The 20,190-nt window shown below is 34.2% G+C and overlaps 4 protein-coding genes across 4 annotated transcripts; 2 read left to right on the forward strand and 2 right to left on the reverse strand.

Annotated features, from left to right (window-relative positions):
* Window positions 1-275: 275 nt before the first annotated feature.
* Window positions 276-2,757, forward strand: LOC121238524 (transcription factor DUO1). The gene is made up of 3 exons (XM_041135435.1): window positions 276-1,184; window positions 1,646-1,904; window positions 2,081-2,757. Exons 1-3 carry the CDS (start codon window positions 994-996, stop codon window positions 2,591-2,593), a joined length of 963 nt encoding a protein of 320 aa, XP_040991369.1. The 5' UTR covers window positions 276-993; the 3' UTR covers window positions 2,594-2,757.
* Window positions 2,758-3,637: 880 nt separating this feature from the next.
* LOC121238525 lies at window positions 3,638-5,843 on the reverse strand. Its single transcript, XM_041135437.1, has 4 exons — window positions 5,422-5,843; window positions 4,395-4,550; window positions 4,169-4,277; window positions 3,638-3,952 (listed from the first exon to the last, which is right to left on the reverse strand). Exons 1-4 carry the CDS (start codon window positions 5,752-5,754, stop codon window positions 3,741-3,743), a joined length of 810 nt encoding a protein of 269 aa, XP_040991371.1. The 5' UTR covers window positions 5,755-5,843; the 3' UTR covers window positions 3,638-3,740.
* Window positions 5,844-10,951: 5,108 nt separating this feature from the next.
* On the reverse strand, window positions 10,952-12,305 carry LOC121239438. The gene is made up of 2 exons (XM_041136687.1): window positions 11,560-12,305; window positions 10,952-11,159 (listed from the first exon to the last, which is right to left on the reverse strand). The coding sequence occupies exons 1-2, from the start codon at window positions 12,303-12,305 to the stop codon at window positions 10,952-10,954; spliced, it is 954 nt and encodes a 317-aa protein (XP_040992621.1).
* A 4,807-nt stretch (window positions 12,306-17,112) lies between these two features.
* On the forward strand, window positions 17,113-18,750 carry LOC121238526 (hydroquinone glucosyltransferase-like). The gene has a single exon (XM_041135438.1). It carries the CDS (start codon window positions 17,188-17,190, stop codon window positions 18,610-18,612), a length of 1,425 nt encoding a protein of 474 aa, XP_040991372.1. The 5' UTR covers window positions 17,113-17,187; the 3' UTR covers window positions 18,613-18,750.
* Window positions 18,751-20,190: the final 1,440 nt, after the last annotated feature.

Below are 20,190 nucleotides of genomic sequence, written 5' to 3' on the forward strand. Positions count from 1 at the left end.
CATTTGGTTTACCCCAAGTACCCCTCCCTCCCCGTTGCCCATCTTCTTTTGTTCATCTCCCCCCGCCGCGTCGCCCCCCACCCCCACCCCCGTTGGTTGCCGTCGACCCTCCCTCTGCCCATCCTCTGATTGCGCAGTTTGAATACCGCTTATTTCTGCTGAAGAGATCTGCGGCCAGCGCAGACAGTTTCCTGATCGATTGCATAGCCAGAAAATCAATCGGGTCTAAAATCGCAAACACCCAAGAGTTATTACACTGCAACAAACACAAGTAAGCACAATGAAAACCCTCAAACCCCTTAAGTCAGCCATGGAAGAAGTGGCTACTGAGCTAGTGAATGTGGGAGGGCTTTATAGGACCGTGAGAGATGGTTGAATGGGGAATGCTTTTCCGTAAGAGGACCGATCGATTTATTGAGGGAAAGGGCGTGAAAGCTTTTATTAATGGCGGAACACCAACATAAAAAAGAGAGAACTCTTCGAGCTGTTGGCTTGGAAAGCAAGCTATGCTTGAATCTCCTTGATGAAGCTTCTTCAACTTGGGTGTAGTTCTCTGCCTACACTCTCTCTGTCACTCAATGTGTTTGCTTTTTCAATATTTTGGCTTTGGAAGGAAGATGAATTACTGCTCTGATACTTCTGTGTCTCTCTCTGTGGTTTGCGAAGCTCAGGGACGTGCGTTTTGTTAAAAAAAAAAAAAAAATGACAGCAGCCACGTACGCCTTCTTCAACGCCAAAATTTTCTGCACCCACAAAAAACCGAAGTTGCAGATAGAGAAAAATAATGTTAGATGCTGGCGCGGCACGACTAGCAGTTGTTTGGTGATTTTTCAAAAACCAGAGACAAATACGGGAAAGTGGGAAAGTGGGGCTCGTTTGTGGAGGGCAGTGATAACCGTCTTAACTGTCACTCTATTACAAAGTTAAGGAAAAATACACGGAGAAAGCAAAAAACAGAGAAACTTGCGAATTTGAGAGAGAGAGTAGTGACAAATGGAAGCGAATGGAGATGAGGGTATAAGAAAAGGGCCGTGGAAGGCAGAGGAAGATGAAGTGCTGTTAAACCATGTGAAGAAGTATGGCCCCAGAGACTGGAGCTCCATTCGATCCAAAGGCCTCTTGCAGAGGACCGGAAAGTCGTGCCGTCTTCGTTGGGTCAATAAGCTTAGACCCAATTTGAAGAAGTAAACCCCACCCACCATTATTGCACACACACTCTCTCTCTCTCTCTCTCTCTCTCTCTCTCTATGTTGATGTCTACATGTTTGCTTGTATGCAAGTTCGTTTATATGTATCTATTGGTACTTAATTATACTTTTCGTGATAGGTTTCTCTTCAATTCGACCTTTATATGCCCTAAAATGTCTGTTATCTTGTTCGTACCTAGTATATGATGAAAATGTTGATCATGGGTTTTCTCTCCTCTCCAATTGTGGTCGTTACGATGTTTCATACTAGGTATAACCATGCAATCATGGATCTTTGTATGTATTCTCTGTACTGTCATTTTATGAAAATGCTGAGCATAGATCTCTCCGCAGTTGTCAAAGCCATGTTTCATATCCTGTTTGATTTATAACCAAGATAAGAGAGATAGGTGTCCTCTAATCCTTTTTCCTGGGGTGTGTGTGTGTCTCTCCCTTAGTGGCTGCAAATTTTCATTAGAGGAGGAGAGGGTGGTGATAGAGTTACAGGCACAGTTTGGGAACAAATGGGCAAAAATCGCAACCTATCTGCCGGGAAGAACCGATAATGATGTGAAGAACTTTTGGAGTAGCAGGCAGAAAAGGCTAGCGAGGATTCTGCAGACTTCAGCAACACCCTCCAAACCACAGAAGAACAAAAGGGAAGCTCAGTCTAGCCACGGTTGTTGTCAAGGGTCCAATAGTTGTCCTGCACTGGAGGTAAATGCAGAGAATAGCTACTATCTTTCTAATTATAAAGTTCGATCTATTTCATTTCAGGGTGTTTGAAGCATAATCCATAGTGTTTATGGGGTTTGCATTTAATATTATTTGCAGAACTCATTATTTTCTCAGGACACAAACCTCGATTATAATCGTTGCTTATTTATTTTTAGGCTCCAAAGTTCAGTTCTTCATCGGAGGGAGAATCATCGGCAAGGGCTCAGTCATGCTCATCATCCTTCATGGAGAACTCTGAAATGATCAGAATGGTTCCACTACCAGATCTTGTTAACCCCAAGTTGCTTAATTTTGACACTAGTCTTATTCATCATGAGTTCTCCCCAGCCAAGAAGAGCCCATTCATTGAGTCCCAAGTACGACAAATCCCATTTTCTCAAATTCCACAACCCCAACCAGACGTCACATTCTCACCAGAAAGCCAAGAACTCTTGGCCAGACTTGAAGACCCCAGTATTTTTGATATGTTTGGAACACTGGATGCTTCTGGACTCGGAAATGGAGCTCAGCTTCCCATTGGAACTCAATTATTTGAACCTGTAGGAAGTTGCAGAAATGGTACCAAGGAAAAAATTGACATTCCCATTACCCCGGACAGCATCTTTGATGACTTCCCAACCGACGTGTTTGATCATATTGAGCCAGCTCCAAGCTCTTCAGACCTATAAATTGTCCGTGCCATTGTTGTTGTTTTGGTATTACGGGGGCAGTTCTTCGTACTTAGTTTATTGGCTAGAAATACAAGGTCCTTGTGGCATACAAATACTGCATGTAATTGCAATTATTTGTTCTAAACTGTGTGTAATCTATATGAATGGGAATTTTCCTTCCTTGTTTTTCAGTCTATGCTCATCTTTGCAAGTGTTTTTCGTGTTTGGATTCATTGCCTCTTAGGGGGGCTGGTGGTTGGTTAAGGTTCCACGAATCCATATAATGTAGTCAACCAGCTCTCACATTCTCAAACTGGACACCTCGAATTCATTCCCCCCAAATTAGAATAGACTTTATGTCCACGGTTCTTTATCTCAAATAGAGTACTCCTAACAAAAGATAACAAAAAGCCTCAATCATGTTGCTCTTTCGATTAATCTCTAAGTTCTTGTCCATCTCATTGCTACTAAAAGAGGGAAAACGACGCTTGTAGCAGCAAAAGTGGAGGGACAACTCTATGTTTCGAGGGCCAAACCGCAGAGATATTACATCCAAAGCACTGAAATTCTCAAGACAATCGTTCATTAGGGGTAGTTTTAACAATGCCACTTTTGGTCATCTTTTCCACACTGAATTCCGTAAGATAATTGTGCATTATGAAAAAAAAAGTTCCCATGAAAATATAAATAAAGGGGGCCCGTGTATACACTCCCCAAAAAATTGGCATCAGATACTTGCAGGAAATTGGCATCAGATACCATGAAAAAAATGACACTATGCCATTTGAGTTTGTTCTCTAAATTTGATTGTTCATGCATTTTATTTTATTTTTTTAATTTTTTTCTTAATGATTAAGAAGGTATTATTAGCGAATTGGTATTTTTTTCAATATTTAAAGATGTTTAAAAATTGTTTAAAAGAAAAAAAATTAAAATAAATACAAATGCACTGAAGGCAGCTGTTGACATATTAGCACCGTCATTTTTTTGATTTAGTCAGGATCGACAATACGGTGTGCAAATCCTGTACTTTCTTTTTGAAAAAAATTGATAAATCTAAAATACACGTAAACAAATTATTTTTTTATTAATAGACCCAACTGTATCTATTATTACTATTGTATCTATCGTTACTCGAATTGAAATAGGAGTTCAATCGAAAATATTACGCACGGTCACTGCAGTTGACATCGTCTGCCACAGCATTTGATGGAATGTACTTGATGCCCTGCCCATTACGTGTCTCAAAATCTCCAGCAACAAATGATCCATCTTTATGGACGATGGGTCGTCTTAGTTCTGTATATGCACAATACTCTACAGCATAAACGGTAGTGTCCTTCTTGAACGCAGAAAACGCCACCCCAACTCCTTCTCCTGCATGAAGAATGACTCACTACTTAGAGGCTCTTTTCTTGTAATGAGGAGGTTTTATTTTATTTTTAATTTATAGTTTTGGGTAGGAGGAAAGGAACCATCACCAAGAAGTGCATTATGTAACCATATTTTGTTGCATAATCCAAACTGCTAAATAAATCCTCAGTATAGTTGCACAGATTGAAATTTAAGAGTGTCACCAAGAATGAAGCATACCATGAGTGACAAGTAGCAAGTTTTCTGTAGGATATTTATCTGCCAGTGCCTGAAAGATTTGCAAATATCTAGCCCTTGCATCCGCTACTGTCTCCGGCCACTGCGGTAACTACAATTCCTCCCGAAAAGATCCCTCTATCAGGCAAAATTGTGCAGATGTACGCATCTATTTCTACTTGTGCCATGAAACTATTGATAGAAACAGAAATTTAAAAACGATGTATACCTCCTTATACACATGTTCCACAGTGCTGTCCACTGTCCCAGCTGGTAGCATTGCTTCAAGCTCTGAGATATTGAAGCCCCAGTTTCCGTCTTGAGGGAAACCAGATCTGATCGCTCCCCTGTTTAGCATCTCGCACAATCCATACTCGATAGAGACCTGAAATTTGGAGAAAGAGTTCAAGAAGGAAGTTGATTAGCTAACAGATATCCAATTCTACTTATGGTGATAAGCAGTGACTGAAACAATAAAGCACAAAGTCAATCCAATCTTTCCGTTTCATGGACTAAGTCATTCTTTGAATTAGCTCTTCAGATTTTTCTAATAACTCCAAAGCTGAGTGCCTAACATGCTAATGATATTTAAATTGGTCACATCGATATACAACATGGTAAGATTATTAAATTAAAGGATAAGGTCAGGCTCTCCTTCCATTTATAACTTCAATTTCTGCGCAGTTTTTGTCAGATGCAAGAAAACCAAAAAAAAAAAAAAAAAGGTCCAGAAGCCAAATCTAGCCAACCAGTCTATGAACCTAACACCCTTAACGAGCATTAAAGAGAAGTGTCGTGGTGGGTTTGCCGGTTTGATCCTTCTTACTTCAATGTTTTTGTATGCGGCGGGTGAAGACGACGCAATCTAGAACTTTCTTGCAATCTAGAGTGGTTGATATCCAGATTATGCTTGTAATCAAGAACTTGGGTCTAATACAATTTCTCAGAAATGGGAGATATGGGTTTTCCTGTCTTACACTCAAAAATCAAATAATCCAATCCTTGATACAATCATCTAAATTTAGAGATGTACTTAAAAACCATGATCACAACAAAAGCTTACCATGATTCTGAATCCTGATTATTATTATTATTTTTTATAAATTTATTAGATCTTGTAAAACCAAGAACTCAGATTAAGCAAATGTAATACCGATTCTCGTATCAAAAGGTAATCAAGCTCAACAAACACATGCATATTGCATATACACAAAGATAAATGTTACACATCAGTAATGGTAAAAGAAAGACTCGACCTTGACTTTAGAGGGATCGATGGAAACGTCATCGGAGGTGGGGATGGTTGGGTCGTCGTGGATGGAGCAGAGCGCGGAGACGACTTCAGAGGCGGTTTGGACGCAGCGGAGGAAGGGAGAGACGAGGACCCGGTGGATTGGGAAGCCGAGATGGGTCCGGAGCTTCCGACCCGTGGAGAAGGCACATACCCGGCCATTCTCCACCAGCGGCGGGTCCCAGGGCTTCGCAGCATTCGTCACCCATAGGTGATCGACGTTGTCCTTGCGGTCGCCGTGCCTCATTACCACCACGTTTTGGTGTTCCCGTTGGGCCTGCGTTTCCGACAAGTCCATTACTTGTATGCTAGCTATAGAGAATGAGAACAAGCTGAGCCGCCGAGGAAAAGAGCGACAGGGTGAGGGAGACGAGATTTGTTGAAGCGACATGTTTAGCAATGAGCGTATTTATAGAATGGGAAAATATTTACTGCAGCATGCCGTTTGCTGCAGTTTGTGCTGCATTTAAAAAAAAAATTACACGTGGAGTGTGTAAAGAGTACGGAATTTTTAAAAAAAATTGAGGTATAGCCGCACTCTTATAGTATTTAACTGTCCAAGAATAGTGTATGGTTGAAGTTAAGAAATCTTAAACATTGTTTAAATAGTTTTAAAAAAATTTTAATGATAAAATTATATTATTTATGTGTGACATATTAAAATAGGTTTTAATTTCAAATAAGATAAAAAATATGTTTTAAAGAAAACAGTCAATATGCAAAAATATCTATACAAATTTTAAAAAATTACTGTCTTGCCCTTTGATCTTATTCATGGAAATACATAAAGGATATGGTTATAATTTTAAAAAATTAAATGACTTTTTATGTTATTTTTATCTCAAAAAAAATTTTTTTAAAAATTTATTTTTAAACAAATATAACGTGTTTAAAAGTGCTTTAGACCTATAATTGCCTAACAGTAAATAATTTTTTACTAATATAACTTATTACTTAAGTTCGACAGCTATAAGCATCAAAATAAAACTATCTTACCACTACAATCGTAAACATGCACCAAGAGGGGTCTGTTTTTTCCAATATATATATATATATATATATATATATATATATATATAAATTTCATTTTATCATTATATGTCATTAAAATATTTGTACACTTCTAAATGTTTTAAATGTTGTATTCTCTTAAAAAAAATCTAAAACTCATAAGAAAAAACTCATATTTTAATAGTGAACTCTACTTTTTTTTAAAAAAAATATTAGGACTTACACATCTTAAAACTATATCTAATAATAAGTTTTGTTACTCATCATGCCATACACCACACATCACATTTTTTTTTTTTGGTTTTATTTTTCGTAAACTAATTGAATTTTTCTACTCATCATTTATATACCATACATTTGATAAGAAAAAAAAAGTGTGGTGTGTAGGGATGATTAATAGAATTTTTCATCTAACAATACTCTTATTTATTTTAAAGTAGTTATTAGATAGCTTTCGAGAAAGAACACGTGTTTAGAGTTTTTGATGTTGGTCATATATCTAATAATCTTGAATCTTGAATTAAGGTTAAATTATACCTAACTACCATAAATTATTATGCTGTATTTTCACACACAATAAAACCACATTTCAGTACAGCTCAACGTTTAAATTCAAGTTCACTATTATATATATTTGATTAGTTATATTAAAAGATATGTCATACTATCATTTTCCACGAATTATGTTATAGAATCAATGTTTTCAAAAGAGTATGAGATATTTTTGTTATACTTTTCTAAACACCATTATTAGAATTTAATATACATTAAAGTTTATATTCTAAATCGAGAAATATTGGATGTCTCTTAAGAGCACTCCCAATGGTTTTTCTATTATACAAAAAATATAAATAATTTAAAGAATTGTTCTAAAAAGAAGCTCCATCCGATTATGTAAAATGAACTATAAAATACATTTAGCTACAGTACCCCGCTACATGTAGCGGGTACTGTTCATCCTGTAAAATTTTTTTTATTGTTGATATTTCATTTACTCCCTATTTTTATTTACTTTGATTTTTATCATATAAGCAAATTCTTTTTATTGTTAATCATTTAAAACACATATATTTTATTTTCTTCTAAAAAATATCTTGAAAATATTTTTAAACCAATTTTTTCATATTTGATTTGATTTTTAATTTTTATTTGGCTTATATATTTTTGTTTTACGTGTATAGGACTGAATTATTTTACATTGTATATAAAAATAAATTACAAATATAAAAAAAATATGGATATTGCAAATTTATTGGTAGAAATGAAATATTTAAAAAGAATAAAAAAAGAATATTTAAATAATATAAAAAAAAAATAGATAAGCTGATGGATGACATATTATAAAAGTTAATATGTAAAATAGAAAAAGTAAATTTTGATGATGTATTTTAAAGGATAAGATAAAGAATTTATTGGGAGTGCCCTAACATGAACAGAATTTTACAAGAAATCTATCGTCCATCATAATCGAGCTTTATCCCAAAAAGTTTCCCTAAAAAATAAAAAAAATCATTTTTTTGATCTTTCATTATCCGCCTTGGTAACGTGATAAAATTTAATTTAAGAGTAATTAAATTCTTTTACAAATCATCGTATATTAATTCAGTAGTGTGGAGAGTGCATCTACACCATGGCATAGAAATATAATTTTTTGTTTCTTTTTAATGTTTATCTATTTTTTTTCCTTAAAATTATTGTCTTTCAACATTACTACAAGAAAACTACTTACTCCTAATCAGTTATTTTTTATAAAAATAACTATTTTATATTAAAATAAATTTATTTATCACAAAAAATCATTATTATCATAAATAATCTATTATAATTACTTATTTTTCTCTTAGCCAGGTAAAGTAAGTAATTAGGAATTGACTCTTGTCGATGCTAGTCGTTGCTTTTTTCTAGATGGCTTACATATGCAACACTGCTGATGCTGAGGCGATGAAGCATTAGACCAAATTAGTAGATTGAGAATTTTGAGTTGCACGCGACGAATCTTTGATCTTGTACTTTCGAAGAAATTAACATGTTAATTACGACGAACCTGTCGTTGCAACTTGTAAGAATGGTATATATGTAGCTAGACTTTTCATGAGTGAATGCAAAAAATCTACAAAAGAAAATTCCACATTGGGCTGCGTTTGATATTGAGCTAAGTTGAACTGAATTGAATTTTTTATTAATAGTAGTGAGTTAAGATGATAGAGTAGGCTTTGTAAGATTTATCTAAAATGAGTTTAAATGCATATTTGAATGTTAAAGTGAGTTTAGATGTATTTATAGGAAATTAAAAAGGTTATGAATCCCATGCGTAAAAGAAGTGTTGAATTGAAAAGGGTTGTGAGTCTCATGTGTAAAGATGTTTTGCATTGAGATGAATTTAGTAATTTAATTAAGAGTTGGGTGTTTGGATGTTAGATTTAGCTTAAAATTAGGTTGAACTGAGTTGAATTCAGATAAACCAAACGGAGCCCGCTCCGATTAGATAGTGAACGTGTTTTATCTCATTTAATCTCATCTCATCATTACAACATTTTTAAATTCACACACAAATATAATAAATAATTTAAATTTTTTAAATATCAAAATAATAATAATATTATTAAAAAAGAATAATTTAATAGTATTTTATTCAATTTTTTTAATTTTTATCTTAGTTCATATTACCTCAACTCACTATCTAAACGGCACCTAAAAGCACTCTCATTAGATTAGCTAAAACTAAAGTACATTTTTTATGAATATAAGATAAATTTAGCTTTTAACTATTCCATTCACATAAGTCTTCATATTGGAATAACTATTTTTTCATTATATGACAATAAAATAATATAAGATGAATTTGACTTTAGCTATTCACATCAAATCTCCACATTGGATTATCTATTTATTCATTATATAGTAAAGAGTAATTAATAATTTCAAAAATATTTTAATTTTTTACTTATGAATTTATTTTATTTTATCATATTTTACTATTCATAATATTATATATTAATTAGTAATCATATTCTAATTATATTTTTTTCAATTGTCATTTAAAAGGGAGAGAAAAATAATTGATATAAAAGGGAGATAGAAATAATTAATATAAAATATATTTGATGAATGAATAGTTCCTTTTAAATTTAGAAATAATTTTAAAAGTAATTGTAGCTAAATTTTAATTATTTAGAATTTAATTATTTTAATGTGATCATATTTTATGATTTAATAATTAAATCTTCAATAAATTTAACTTTTAACTAATTCAAGAAAAGTGCTCTAATGAGCAATACTTGGACCCACCATTTCAAGCTACCAACTTATATTGAGAATCTCAAACAACGAAACGTGAAAGATATATCTTCTTCGACATCGTTCAAACAATTGACTGACGTGTTTTTTTAAGATAGCAATTGCTATTTTAAGTCTCTACTCAAGTACTGAGAATATGCCCACAGGAAAATATATATTATGCATGGAATTTATATACAACTTTTCCACAACTTACTATTAAAATATTATTTTGCTTCATATTATTTGGATTTTATTTTATTTTAACGAATACAAATTTAAAAAGTAATAAAAATTTAATAGATTTTTTTTTTGAAAAAAAGTCTCATCTCATTCATAAAATGATTCAGAATACACCAATTTAATAGAAAGTTGTGTAAAAATGATATGTATATAGAGATTGTGTGGTGTTATACTATATACCAACTTATTTATAATTATATAATAAAATAATAATACAATTTGCATGACGACCAAATACAATTTATTGGGTCAATATGCTTTCGGCAGAGTCGTGCGATTCGGGATGCAAGTGCCATGGCGCACATGGATATCAACTTTCACGTTAACTTTTTAGCTAGTGCTTTGTTTTACGTACTGGAATGGTCTTTGGTCCTTTACCGACTCTTCAAATAGATCAATTTAATTAGATTGCTCCAACATCTACAAAAGAATTATATAAAAATAATCTCATAAATTAACGTGTAGTTTTATTTAATCTATTATATCTATTTTATAATAAAAATAATTTAATAATCTGATGAAAATATCAAATTACATCAATTTGTACGTAGGATTACTTTTGTATAATTTTTTTGTTATTTTCCATTTAATTAATAACGCTATAAAAACTCACTTTCTGAATAAATTGCTAAAGTCGGGGTTATGGATGTCAATATCATTTTCAAAGCATGATCTTCTTTTGATTTGCGTATAGAATAGTATAACCCAACATTTCAAATTATTAAATTGTTGTAGTACTTACAAGAACATGAGTCATGGAAAAAGGTTTTAGATTATTAAAGCACCGGACTACACGTAGAGAGAGAGAGAGAGAGAGAGAGAGAGAGAGAGAGTGGATGGCATTATTTGACAGGGAAAAAACAAGATTCGATATTGAAAACTATATTCAGATCAGAATATATATATATATATATATATATATATATATAATATTGTCAATATTTAGGATTAACAAAAGCTCATTATTATTTCTTTGCAGCAAGACCCTTCTTCTTTAGGTCAAACCACTTGCACCAAAGGGGTTTTGCATCGACATTGAACTTGGCCTGCTCAAGTTTACCCATGACTATTGCTGGTATCGAACTTGTTTCGAACACTACTTTCCCGAAAAGTGCCGGCTTCTTTGGATCCGGGCCGTGTACATATACCCTTTCCACACACTGCCCATATTTCCTGCATGCTCGCATATTATTTAACATTAATATATATAATCTACCATACATGTCTTATATCTATATATAGTATATATAAGTAAAAGATGATCATGTGTATATATATGACCTATTTCTCACTTAATTTCTGCTTTTATTCTTTTCCTTTTTTGTTTTTGATATCGTGGAACAGGGAAGCACTGATAATCTTAAATCACGTGGTACTGTTGCCAAGAAAAGTAAAAAAATTATATATCCCATGCATGCATGCAGAAAAGAAAAGAAAAATATCTGCTAGATCACTTGCTTAAATGTCATTTTTTTAACTAAATATTGAAACTTTATTATGATGTGGTTCAATATCAAACTGTACGTTTCTCCTTCATTATTAATGAAACACAGAAAATATTAAGAAGACTGACCGGTTAAAGAAGTTGGTGATTTGGTTCCCAGTAAGAGCATGGCCCTTAGAGAAAGTCAGAAACAAGCACCTCTCTTCCTCTGGCGCACGCTCTATTGCAGGATTCCATTCTTTAGCAAATGGATTTAGTGTGGATCGAACAGTCTCTGCATCACCGTCCCCTTCACTTATTACCAAAGAACTCGGCAGCCAAGTTTTCTCAACCCCATCTGGAAAAGCCTCAACTAAGTCCAGCACAGCTCCTTTTGATCTGCTCGTACCTTCCCCAAATTGCCTCATCCTTCGGGTAACAGCCTTCTCGTCTCCAGCCCGACCACCTTCTTCATCACCAGTCCTCACTTTTGAACCTCTTTCTTCCAACAAGTCCTTAAATATCACGCAGCAAACCCTGTTGTAAACGTCCGTGACCCCTTTGGAAACGCTCTCTTTGTCCCCAAAGATTTCATGGATGGAGAATGGGGAAAATATGGATGTAATGGGACAAAGATTTTTCAAAACTGGTTTAGTCGAACTGGAGTCCAGAATGGCCTGAACTGCCTTGGCTTCGTCAGTGATCAATGCCAAAAATTTGTCATTGTTGGAGGATATCTTACGCACCAGTTCTTTGAAGCTTTGGGCCTCCAGCCACATCCAAAAGGCCATGACTTTCATGGACTCCTCTGGGTTCAATCCAATATCGATCATACGTCGAAACAGAATCCTTTCCGTGATGTGAGCGACAATGTTGGAAGACGGCCCGGCGTCCATGTTATCAAACTAGGGGCCGGGCACAGAGTGCAGAGTTAATTGCGTGTATATGCAGAAAGAGAAAGTGATGAAAACTGTGTTTGCCTGTCTGTCTGTGGCCGGACGAGAGAGATCGAGATCAGTGTGAGAGAAATGGAAAGGGTTTGGAGTTGGATTTATAGGAAGATGTTTCTGTCTGAAGCATTGCGACGTTCCGAACATTGGGTTTAATATGGAAAGAGTAGTGTCGGGTGGAAGGGTATAGTTTCGCGCGGTCGCAACGGTTGGAAAACTTTGAAAAGGATCTGGTGCTTTTCGGATCAGGGAAGCTCTATGGGATGACGAGAGAATGATGAAAGTTAAGATGATGAATAGATTTTATATTAAAATAAAATAAAATAAAATAAAATAAAAATGATCAAATAAAATAAAATTGAAAAAATCCCCCACCCCCCAATTAAACAAAGAAAAAAAAAAAAAAAACTCATTTCTCCAGTTTCTTCCAAACGAGCAATGTTAATCCTTACTCTAAATTATTTCATGTTCAATCATGACACATCTTAGACAACTGTTCATTTAATAGTTGACATATTAAATCATTTAAAGTGCGACAAATTCCTTAATATGACTAATAGAGATTAAAAAACAAATTAAGATGAAAAACAAAATTTATCCTAATTAAGGAATTTGAATGAATAGATCAAGCAAATGTCCGGAACAAATTCTAAAAAGGAGAGAACGATGGAAATATAAATGATTTGAATGAATAGATTATTTTGTAACTCTTAGGTAACAATCACCAAAGACTGGCTGGTCAATATCACTATTTAAAAAAAAAAAAATTCTATATACAACACTATCATCTCACTTTCATTAATATACTATGTAAGATGTGAAACATTTATTATCATTGGATGATTTTTTATTGGATGATTCTTTATCATCTAACTGTGATAAATGTGTCATATCTTACATAGTGAGACGAAAGTGTGGTGTATAACAATATTTTTTTTTCCTATAAAGATATAAAAAACGAGAGAGTAATGCTATTTGCAAGATGCCAGTTTGGAGCATAGAGTCTGAGTTAACATGTCACGATTTTATTTATAAGAGAATCAAATTTTAATTTCTTTTATAAGTTAAATCATCTCATATTATAGAGATATTGAGAGTATAATTTACACTGACTTGCAATTATATATAATTTTTCACTAGATCTTACAAAAATCACTGATAGGGTAACATGTAATCAGGTACATTCCTTTTTTGAATAATGCCGTGACTTTTCCTCAAATATCTGTGTGAGTGTGTGTGAGAGAAAGAGATCCAAAATGCCCAACTAGATTCCCTCCTTATTAGGCTATGTTTAGAACACAAACTCATCTTAAACTAATTACTGATGAGACCCACTACTTTTTAACTTCTCACAAAAAGTTCAACACATCTCAATCTACTTCAGATATTTAAACACATATCTTAACTTATTTACATTCAAATACATCTAAAGGAGATTTACAAAATGCTACTATTCACAAATTAACTTAGATTATCTGAGACCATCTCAGCATCCAAATGCAACAATTTCTTAAAGGGGAGGATTTTGATTGATGATCACTAATTCCTTATACTTCTTAGCTAGTTTTTACGTACGTACATTATCTAGTTCATCCTTCATTTTACATGCATACAAAGTTATCTTTTTTCCCCCCAAATTAATGAACTTTTATGTCTTGATCATATTTGTATAATTGTGTGTTTATCATATTTGATACTGTTGGGATTTTAATGTTGGTATTTATCTTGTTTGGATTGTAATTTTGGACTTGTACGTAGTGCCTTTTTTTTTGAGATATTGTTTATATTTTAATATTTATATAAAATCAATTAGGTCAAATGGATTAAAACGGGTCTGTTTAACTGCATTAACGTAAATGGGTTGAAATGGGTCTGGTTGTATCGTGTAAATCTATTTCGTATTTAGTAACGGGTCAAAACGGGTCGGGTCGAGTCGTGTTAACTTGTTATTTTAATGGGTCGTGTTAGTGTTTGAGATTTTGACACGAAATCCTTAACGGATCGTGTTTGATTGACTCATTAAGTATAATGTACATGTCTTGACACGACATGAACACAATTTATTAACACGATTTGACATCCCTAAATTTGTTAATAATGGATTAAGTTTGCGTAGCTTTGTGTGACATATTTATATTTATATTTAATATACGGGTGCTTTCGGTTTGGTGTATTTTATGGTATCTTTGTTTGTTTCATTAGCATTTTATGGAACACTCATGTGATTTTAGAAAGGGAAACGCCCTACAAATAGGTTTGTAACTAAATGTATTTGGATCTAGAATTTTCCTCTCAATTTTTTCCCATGTGTTCATATTTGTATTCTCTTTTTTAAGCCCTCTGTAATTTGATTTTTCTTCCATTCTCTCCCAAGAATGGCTTCTAAGAGCCATTGGTATTTATTTAGTATGTAAGCTGTGTGGAATTTATGAGGCAGAAAGGGAAAATGTTAATGTTGATAAAGAATTATTTGACACGTAGAGTCTAATAATTAAGAGATGAAAATCACCAATAATTCTAGGGCGTAGAATTATTTGACACGTAGATCGCTGATTCTTATCATGACATGAGTTAGAATATTCATCGATCTTTCCCTGATCAGCTTACTTTGAAGGCACTCTCAATAAGGGTAGAGTGGCTAGCTAGCACTGAAATGCGTTTGGATTCTCTCCATGGCTATAATTAGGTTCGTATTTCTATTGAATGTAATGGGGTTTTTCCCAATATATTTCACACACACACACACACACGGAGTGAACGCAGCCCTAGCTTCATTTGAATTTCGAAGAGTTGCTACAAAAAATAAGAAATTTGGGGATTAAGTTGCATTTAATAACTACGGATTCATGTGTTATCTCTACCTGTGTTTCCCTGGCAATTTAGTGCATGATCATTAATCTCCTTCAAGAAAAAAGTTTCTCTTTTGGAGAATAAAATAATAATAGTATAAACATTCTCTTTGTGTGCATGCATGCGTTAATTGGTCTGAATGAATTCGCTTCTGTCATAATTTATGTTCACTTCTGGTATTCGATCCGTAAGCTAATGATTCTACTTGATGGGACGTTGCTACATTGCTGATCTAGACTGACATTGTTTTAATCTTATCAAACGGACTAGCTGTCAGAAAATAGATTTAAAGTTGGATCAAACGGACTAGCTGTCAACAAAAGATAATTTCTTGAGAGCATGATTAGCCTTCGATTATGCAAATAATGTAACTATCGTAAAATTTACATAATATAACATAATTTTATATTTAATTATTTCATTCAAAACCTATTCTCATATTGGATTATATTCATATATTAGTCAAAATAATAATAAAATATTATAAATTTAATAATATTTTTTCAATTTTTTTGTTCTATTATTTTTTTTCTAAATTAAGAACTACATAAAAATATTAATATTATATAATATGAAACTTGGAGTATACAACCATTCATGATATAAACATTAATTGAAAAATTAATACGATCCTTCAATATACAACAATTAATGCTCTTAATGTTACATAGAAAAAATTAGGTTTAACAATTATTGTTATTAATGCAATAGAAAAAAAAGAAAAAAAAAAGATAACGAAACACAAGTGTTGCTGGAGAGGAAGAAGACGTGGAAAGAAATGAAAAAAAAAGGAGAGTTCAATAGAAACCAAAACCGAGAGAAGAGAGAGAGTTTGTAAGGAAGAAAATATTTTTTATTTTCTTTAGTCATGCTACAGTGACCATCAAATATGGCCTAAAAAATTAATTTATTATAATTAAAAGTCATCACTTTCTTCCATTTGCGTAATTCAATACAATACATTTTGAGATTTTGTTAGTCAAATCCTTTATTGGATTTATCTTTACGTAATTCAATGATAGTGCTCTTGATCACAATCTGACGCACGATATTACTGTCCTTCTTTAACTTATCATCATTACGTTTTATTTTTCCTTTCAACCGGGCAAAGTTGCCTCGTTCGTTGTCCCACTACTAGTATATATATATATATATATATGGAGGATAATGATGGTCAAATCGATCCAAACATAACCAAGTGTTACGTGTGTACTTGCACAAGAGATGCAATATCAATGTACTGCAAAATTTGTAGCCCATGATATTCTAGCAAAATGGACCTTTTACCTCTCCCGCATCCGGACAGATTCTAGCTCCTCGATCCTTTCTTCTCTTCCAAATCTGATCTTTTAGATCCTGCGGACGCCTTAATTAACTTTCCTATCCTTGTTTTATGTACACTAATTTCTTTTGTCGGAAAAGAAAATTTCGTGTCCACTTATATCTCTTCGGATCCTAGTCATGTAGCTGAACTTTCTTATCCTTGCTTTATATATATATATATATATACACACCATTTGATACCTATTTGTCGACAAAGCGGAAATTGCGTGTCTACCTAAAATCTCCTTTTGATCCTATTGGATGTAACCCAACTTTATCCTCCCCCTTTTGCTCACTATTTGCTTTTAGATCTTACTCTAACATGTACAAATTGATTGCATGTCCACTCACATTTCTTTAATTTAGAACCTATTTCACTATTTATTTCATTTTCTTGATATAATATTTGTTAAAAATAAATAAATAGCCATTTAAGGGAATCTCTCTCGAACATTAATTTCTAATCTCGAAAGAATAATATCATAATATTTAAGTTACTTTAGGTCCCACGCTTCTCAATGTTGAGTTTGAATTATATAATTAAGAACAAAGTGATCAGTATCTCATGACAATACTAATAAACCACTTGCTCTCCTGGCTGGTCCCCTTGAAGATCACCTCCTCTTCAAATTTCAAACCCAAGGAGTTATTGTCCATGGAACTCAAATCCCACATAGCAATTCTACCAAGTCCAGGGATGGGGCATCTCATCCCTCTACTCGAGCTAGCCAAGTTGCTAGCACTTCACCATGATTTCGGAGTCACGTGCATCATTCCAATACTTGGATCTCCATCAAAAGCCATGATCGGCGTCCTCGAAGCTCTTCCCACCAGCGTAGACCATGTCTTTCTTCCTCCTGTGTGCTTGGAGGATGATCTCCAAGGGGCAGAGCCTGGTATCCAAATCTCCCTTACCATTACTCGTTCTTTTCCATCTCTCCGTGATGTGTTGAAGTCATTGCAGGCGACTTCTCCGTTAGATGCTTTTATCCTTGATACTTCTGCAAGCGATGCACTCGAAGTGGCTAAGGAACTCAATATCTCACCCTACATTTTCTTCTCCTCAAATGCTACGGTGTTGTCTTTGCTCTTGCATTTATCAAAGCTTGACGAGACATTTTCCTGCGAGTATAAAGACTTGCCGGAGCCTTTGAAACTCCCGGGATGCATACCCATTCACGGTAGAGATCTGATACACTCAATTCAAGACCGAAAAAGTGAATGGTACAGATTGTTTCTCCGCCACACCAAACGGCTGCATTCAGTTAAGGGAATAATTGTTAACACGTTCACAGACTTGGAAGAAAGGGTCATCAAAGCTTTGGAAGAGGAGAAAGAAGCTGGATACCCTCCACTGTATCCGATTGGACCAATCATTCAAACTGGTTCCAGAACTAGCAATGAAGTTGACGGGTCAAAGTGTTTGACATGGTTGGACAATCAGCCAGGTGGCTCCGTCCTATACGTCTCTTTCGGGAGTGCTGGCAGCCTCTCGAATGATCAACTAAATGAGCTGGCGTTGGGATTGGAACTGAGTGGAGAGAAGTTCTTGTGGGTGGTAAGAAGCCCAAACAATGGACCAGCAAATGCTGCATACCTCAGTAATCAAAGTCATGACTTGGACCCTCTTGCTTTTCTGCCGGAAGGGTTCGTGGAGAGGACCAAAGGGCAGGGTCTAGTAGTGCCATCTTGGGCACCGCAGGTCCAGGTCCTGAGCCACGGCTCCACGGGTGGATTCTTAACACACTGCGGTTGGAACTCGACTCTGGAGAGTATCATGAATGGCACACCCTTGATTGCATGGCCGCTTTTCGGAGAGCAGAGAATGAATGCAGTTTTCCTAGCTGAGGACCTGAAAGTGGCATTAAGACCAAAAGAGAACGAGAAAGGAGTCGTGGTCAGAGAAGAAATTGCGCAAGTCATAAAGGGTTTGATGGTTGGAGAAGATGGGAAGAATGCTCGCAACCGTATGAAAGACCTAAAGGTTGCAGCTGAGAAAGCACTGTACCCAGACGGGTCTTCTACTAGGGCACTCTCTGAGTTACCATTCAAGCGGGATTTTAAACCAAGACGATTTTAGTTTCTCAATCTTTCAGATTTTCTACTCTCTCTCTCTCTCTCTCTATGTATGTATATTTATATGTATATATTTCTTTTTCGTCGAGGGTTGTATTCTATCTTTTAATTTGTTGTTGAATTTATAATGTTTGACCCTATCGTCCTAGCTAGCTGTCTTGCCTGTATAATTATTTACTTTTCTTCCAATATCTGTAATCTGTAGCCGTTTTCCATGTTGTGAATGTTATATATTATGAACGAGACGGAAAAGAAAGATTTTCAGCTAGACTAAGGCTGTCTTTGGCACTGGAGTAATTTGAGATTACTATATTATTATTCAATCTTTTATAATTATTTTTAACTATTTTTACTTTTATTCAATATTTTATCATTACTTTCTTACGACTTTTTAATTATTATTTATAAATAATCTGAAATCAACCCCCTATCTAAGGCCTTGTTAGCTTTCAGAAAACATCTTATCTCATTTCATCTCATCTTATCTAATCATTACAATTTTCTTAACTTCCAATACAAAATAAAATAAACAATTCAATTTTTTCAAATCTTAAAACAAAAATAATATTAAAAAATATATTAAAATAATATTTTATTCAACTTTTTAATTTTAATCTCATCTCATCTCATCTCTGAAAACAAACGAGCCCTAAATGTAGCGTAAATTACATGCATGCCCTGAAAATCAGTGAAAACTCGGGTTCCAAGAGAAGGTATAGGTCGATTGGGAAGGCACCTATCAATCATGGGACCTTGGTAAAATTTTATGGCAAGTTTTTCTTTTTCTAAATTTTATGGCAACTTAAAGAATATAATTTATCGATAGGAATTTAGGGGTGCTACCTGCATCACATGGTGCGGGTAGTCCCCTCCTCGCCCTTCACCTTGCATGGGTTGGGATTGGGGTTTTCACCCTCGCCTCGCATGTTGAGAGGCTCCCAATCTGCCTCTTCTTCCGCTCACTTCAATAATATACTAAAGTCTATTAGGTCTAAAAATTATTTCTGGGTCCAAAAGTGATCAAAAACACATTTTGAATCCAAATTGTAAATTTAAATTTGTAAATATGACTATAATTTAAAAATTATATAGTTTTAAAATTTGCTATTGCATATTTTGTGAAAGTTGTAGTGTAGTAGGGTAACCCTTTTATAAATTGCCTTCACAATATAAGTCTCACACTTAAGCAATGTGAGACTCTTGTATTACCTTGGCAATCTATAAAAGTTCTACTTAATATATATTACTATATTTATATATAGTACAAATAATAAATATTTATAGATATGTATAGTATAAATATATATATATAAATATATATTTATATAATAAAATATATAAGTGCGGGGTGGGGTTGGGCCCTCCCCGCCTCCCGCCCCTATTAGGGAGGCCAGATGCAGGGCAGGGCGGGATTGCCCTCCCCACCATGCAGGGGCGAGGCAGTAGGGTGCAGGACCTTGTTGTCCACCCCTAGATAGGATACAAGAGGATGATAAAATGGAAAATATATACAAAAAATGTCTTTTTCCTCCTTTAAAAGGCGATGGGTGCTTTATTTTTGCCTATGTATATAGTATCTATG

This window comes from Juglans microcarpa x Juglans regia, chromosome 7D (genome assembly GCF_004785595.1).
Source record: "Juglans microcarpa x Juglans regia isolate MS1-56 chromosome 7D, Jm3101_v1.0, whole genome shotgun sequence".
Taxonomy (NCBI): domain Eukaryota; kingdom Viridiplantae; phylum Streptophyta; class Magnoliopsida; order Fagales; family Juglandaceae; genus Juglans; species Juglans microcarpa x Juglans regia.

Bases quoted from the DNA above. Each gene is read 5' to 3' on its own strand.
- LOC121238526 (XM_041135438.1), top strand. From the start codon at position 17,188: ATGGAACTCAAATCCCACATAGCAATTCTACCAAGTCCAGGGATGGGG.
- LOC121238524 (XM_041135435.1), top strand. From the start codon at position 994: ATGGAAGCGAATGGAGATGAGGGTATAAGAAAAGGGCCGTGGAAGGCA. The intron at 1,185-1,645 runs GTAAACCCCACC...TCTCTCCCTTAG, and splicing joins CTTAGACCCAATTTGAAGAA to TGGCTGCAAATTTTCATTAG. The intron at 1,905-2,080 runs GTAAATGCAGAG...ATTTATTTTTAG, and splicing joins ATAGTTGTCCTGCACTGGAG to GCTCCAAAGTTCAGTTCTTC.
- LOC121239438 (XM_041136687.1), bottom strand. From the start codon at position 12,305: ATGGACGCCGGGCCGTCTTCCAACATTGTCGCTCACATCACGGAAAGG. The intron at 11,160-11,559 runs GTCAGTCTTCTT...GCGAGCATGCAG, and splicing joins ATCACCAACTTCTTTAACCG to GAAATATGGGCAGTGTGTGG.
- LOC121238525 (XM_041135437.1), bottom strand. From the start codon at position 5,754: ATGGACTTGTCGGAAACGCAGGCCCAACGGGAACACCAAAACGTGGTG. The intron at 4,551-5,421 runs GTCGAGTCTTTC...TCCAAATTTCAG, and splicing joins TCGATCCCTCTAAAGTCAAG to GTCTCTATCGAGTATGGATT. The intron at 4,278-4,394 runs GTATACATCGTT...GAGGAATTGTAG, and splicing joins TGGAACATGTGTATAAGGAG to TTACCGCAGTGGCCGGAGAC.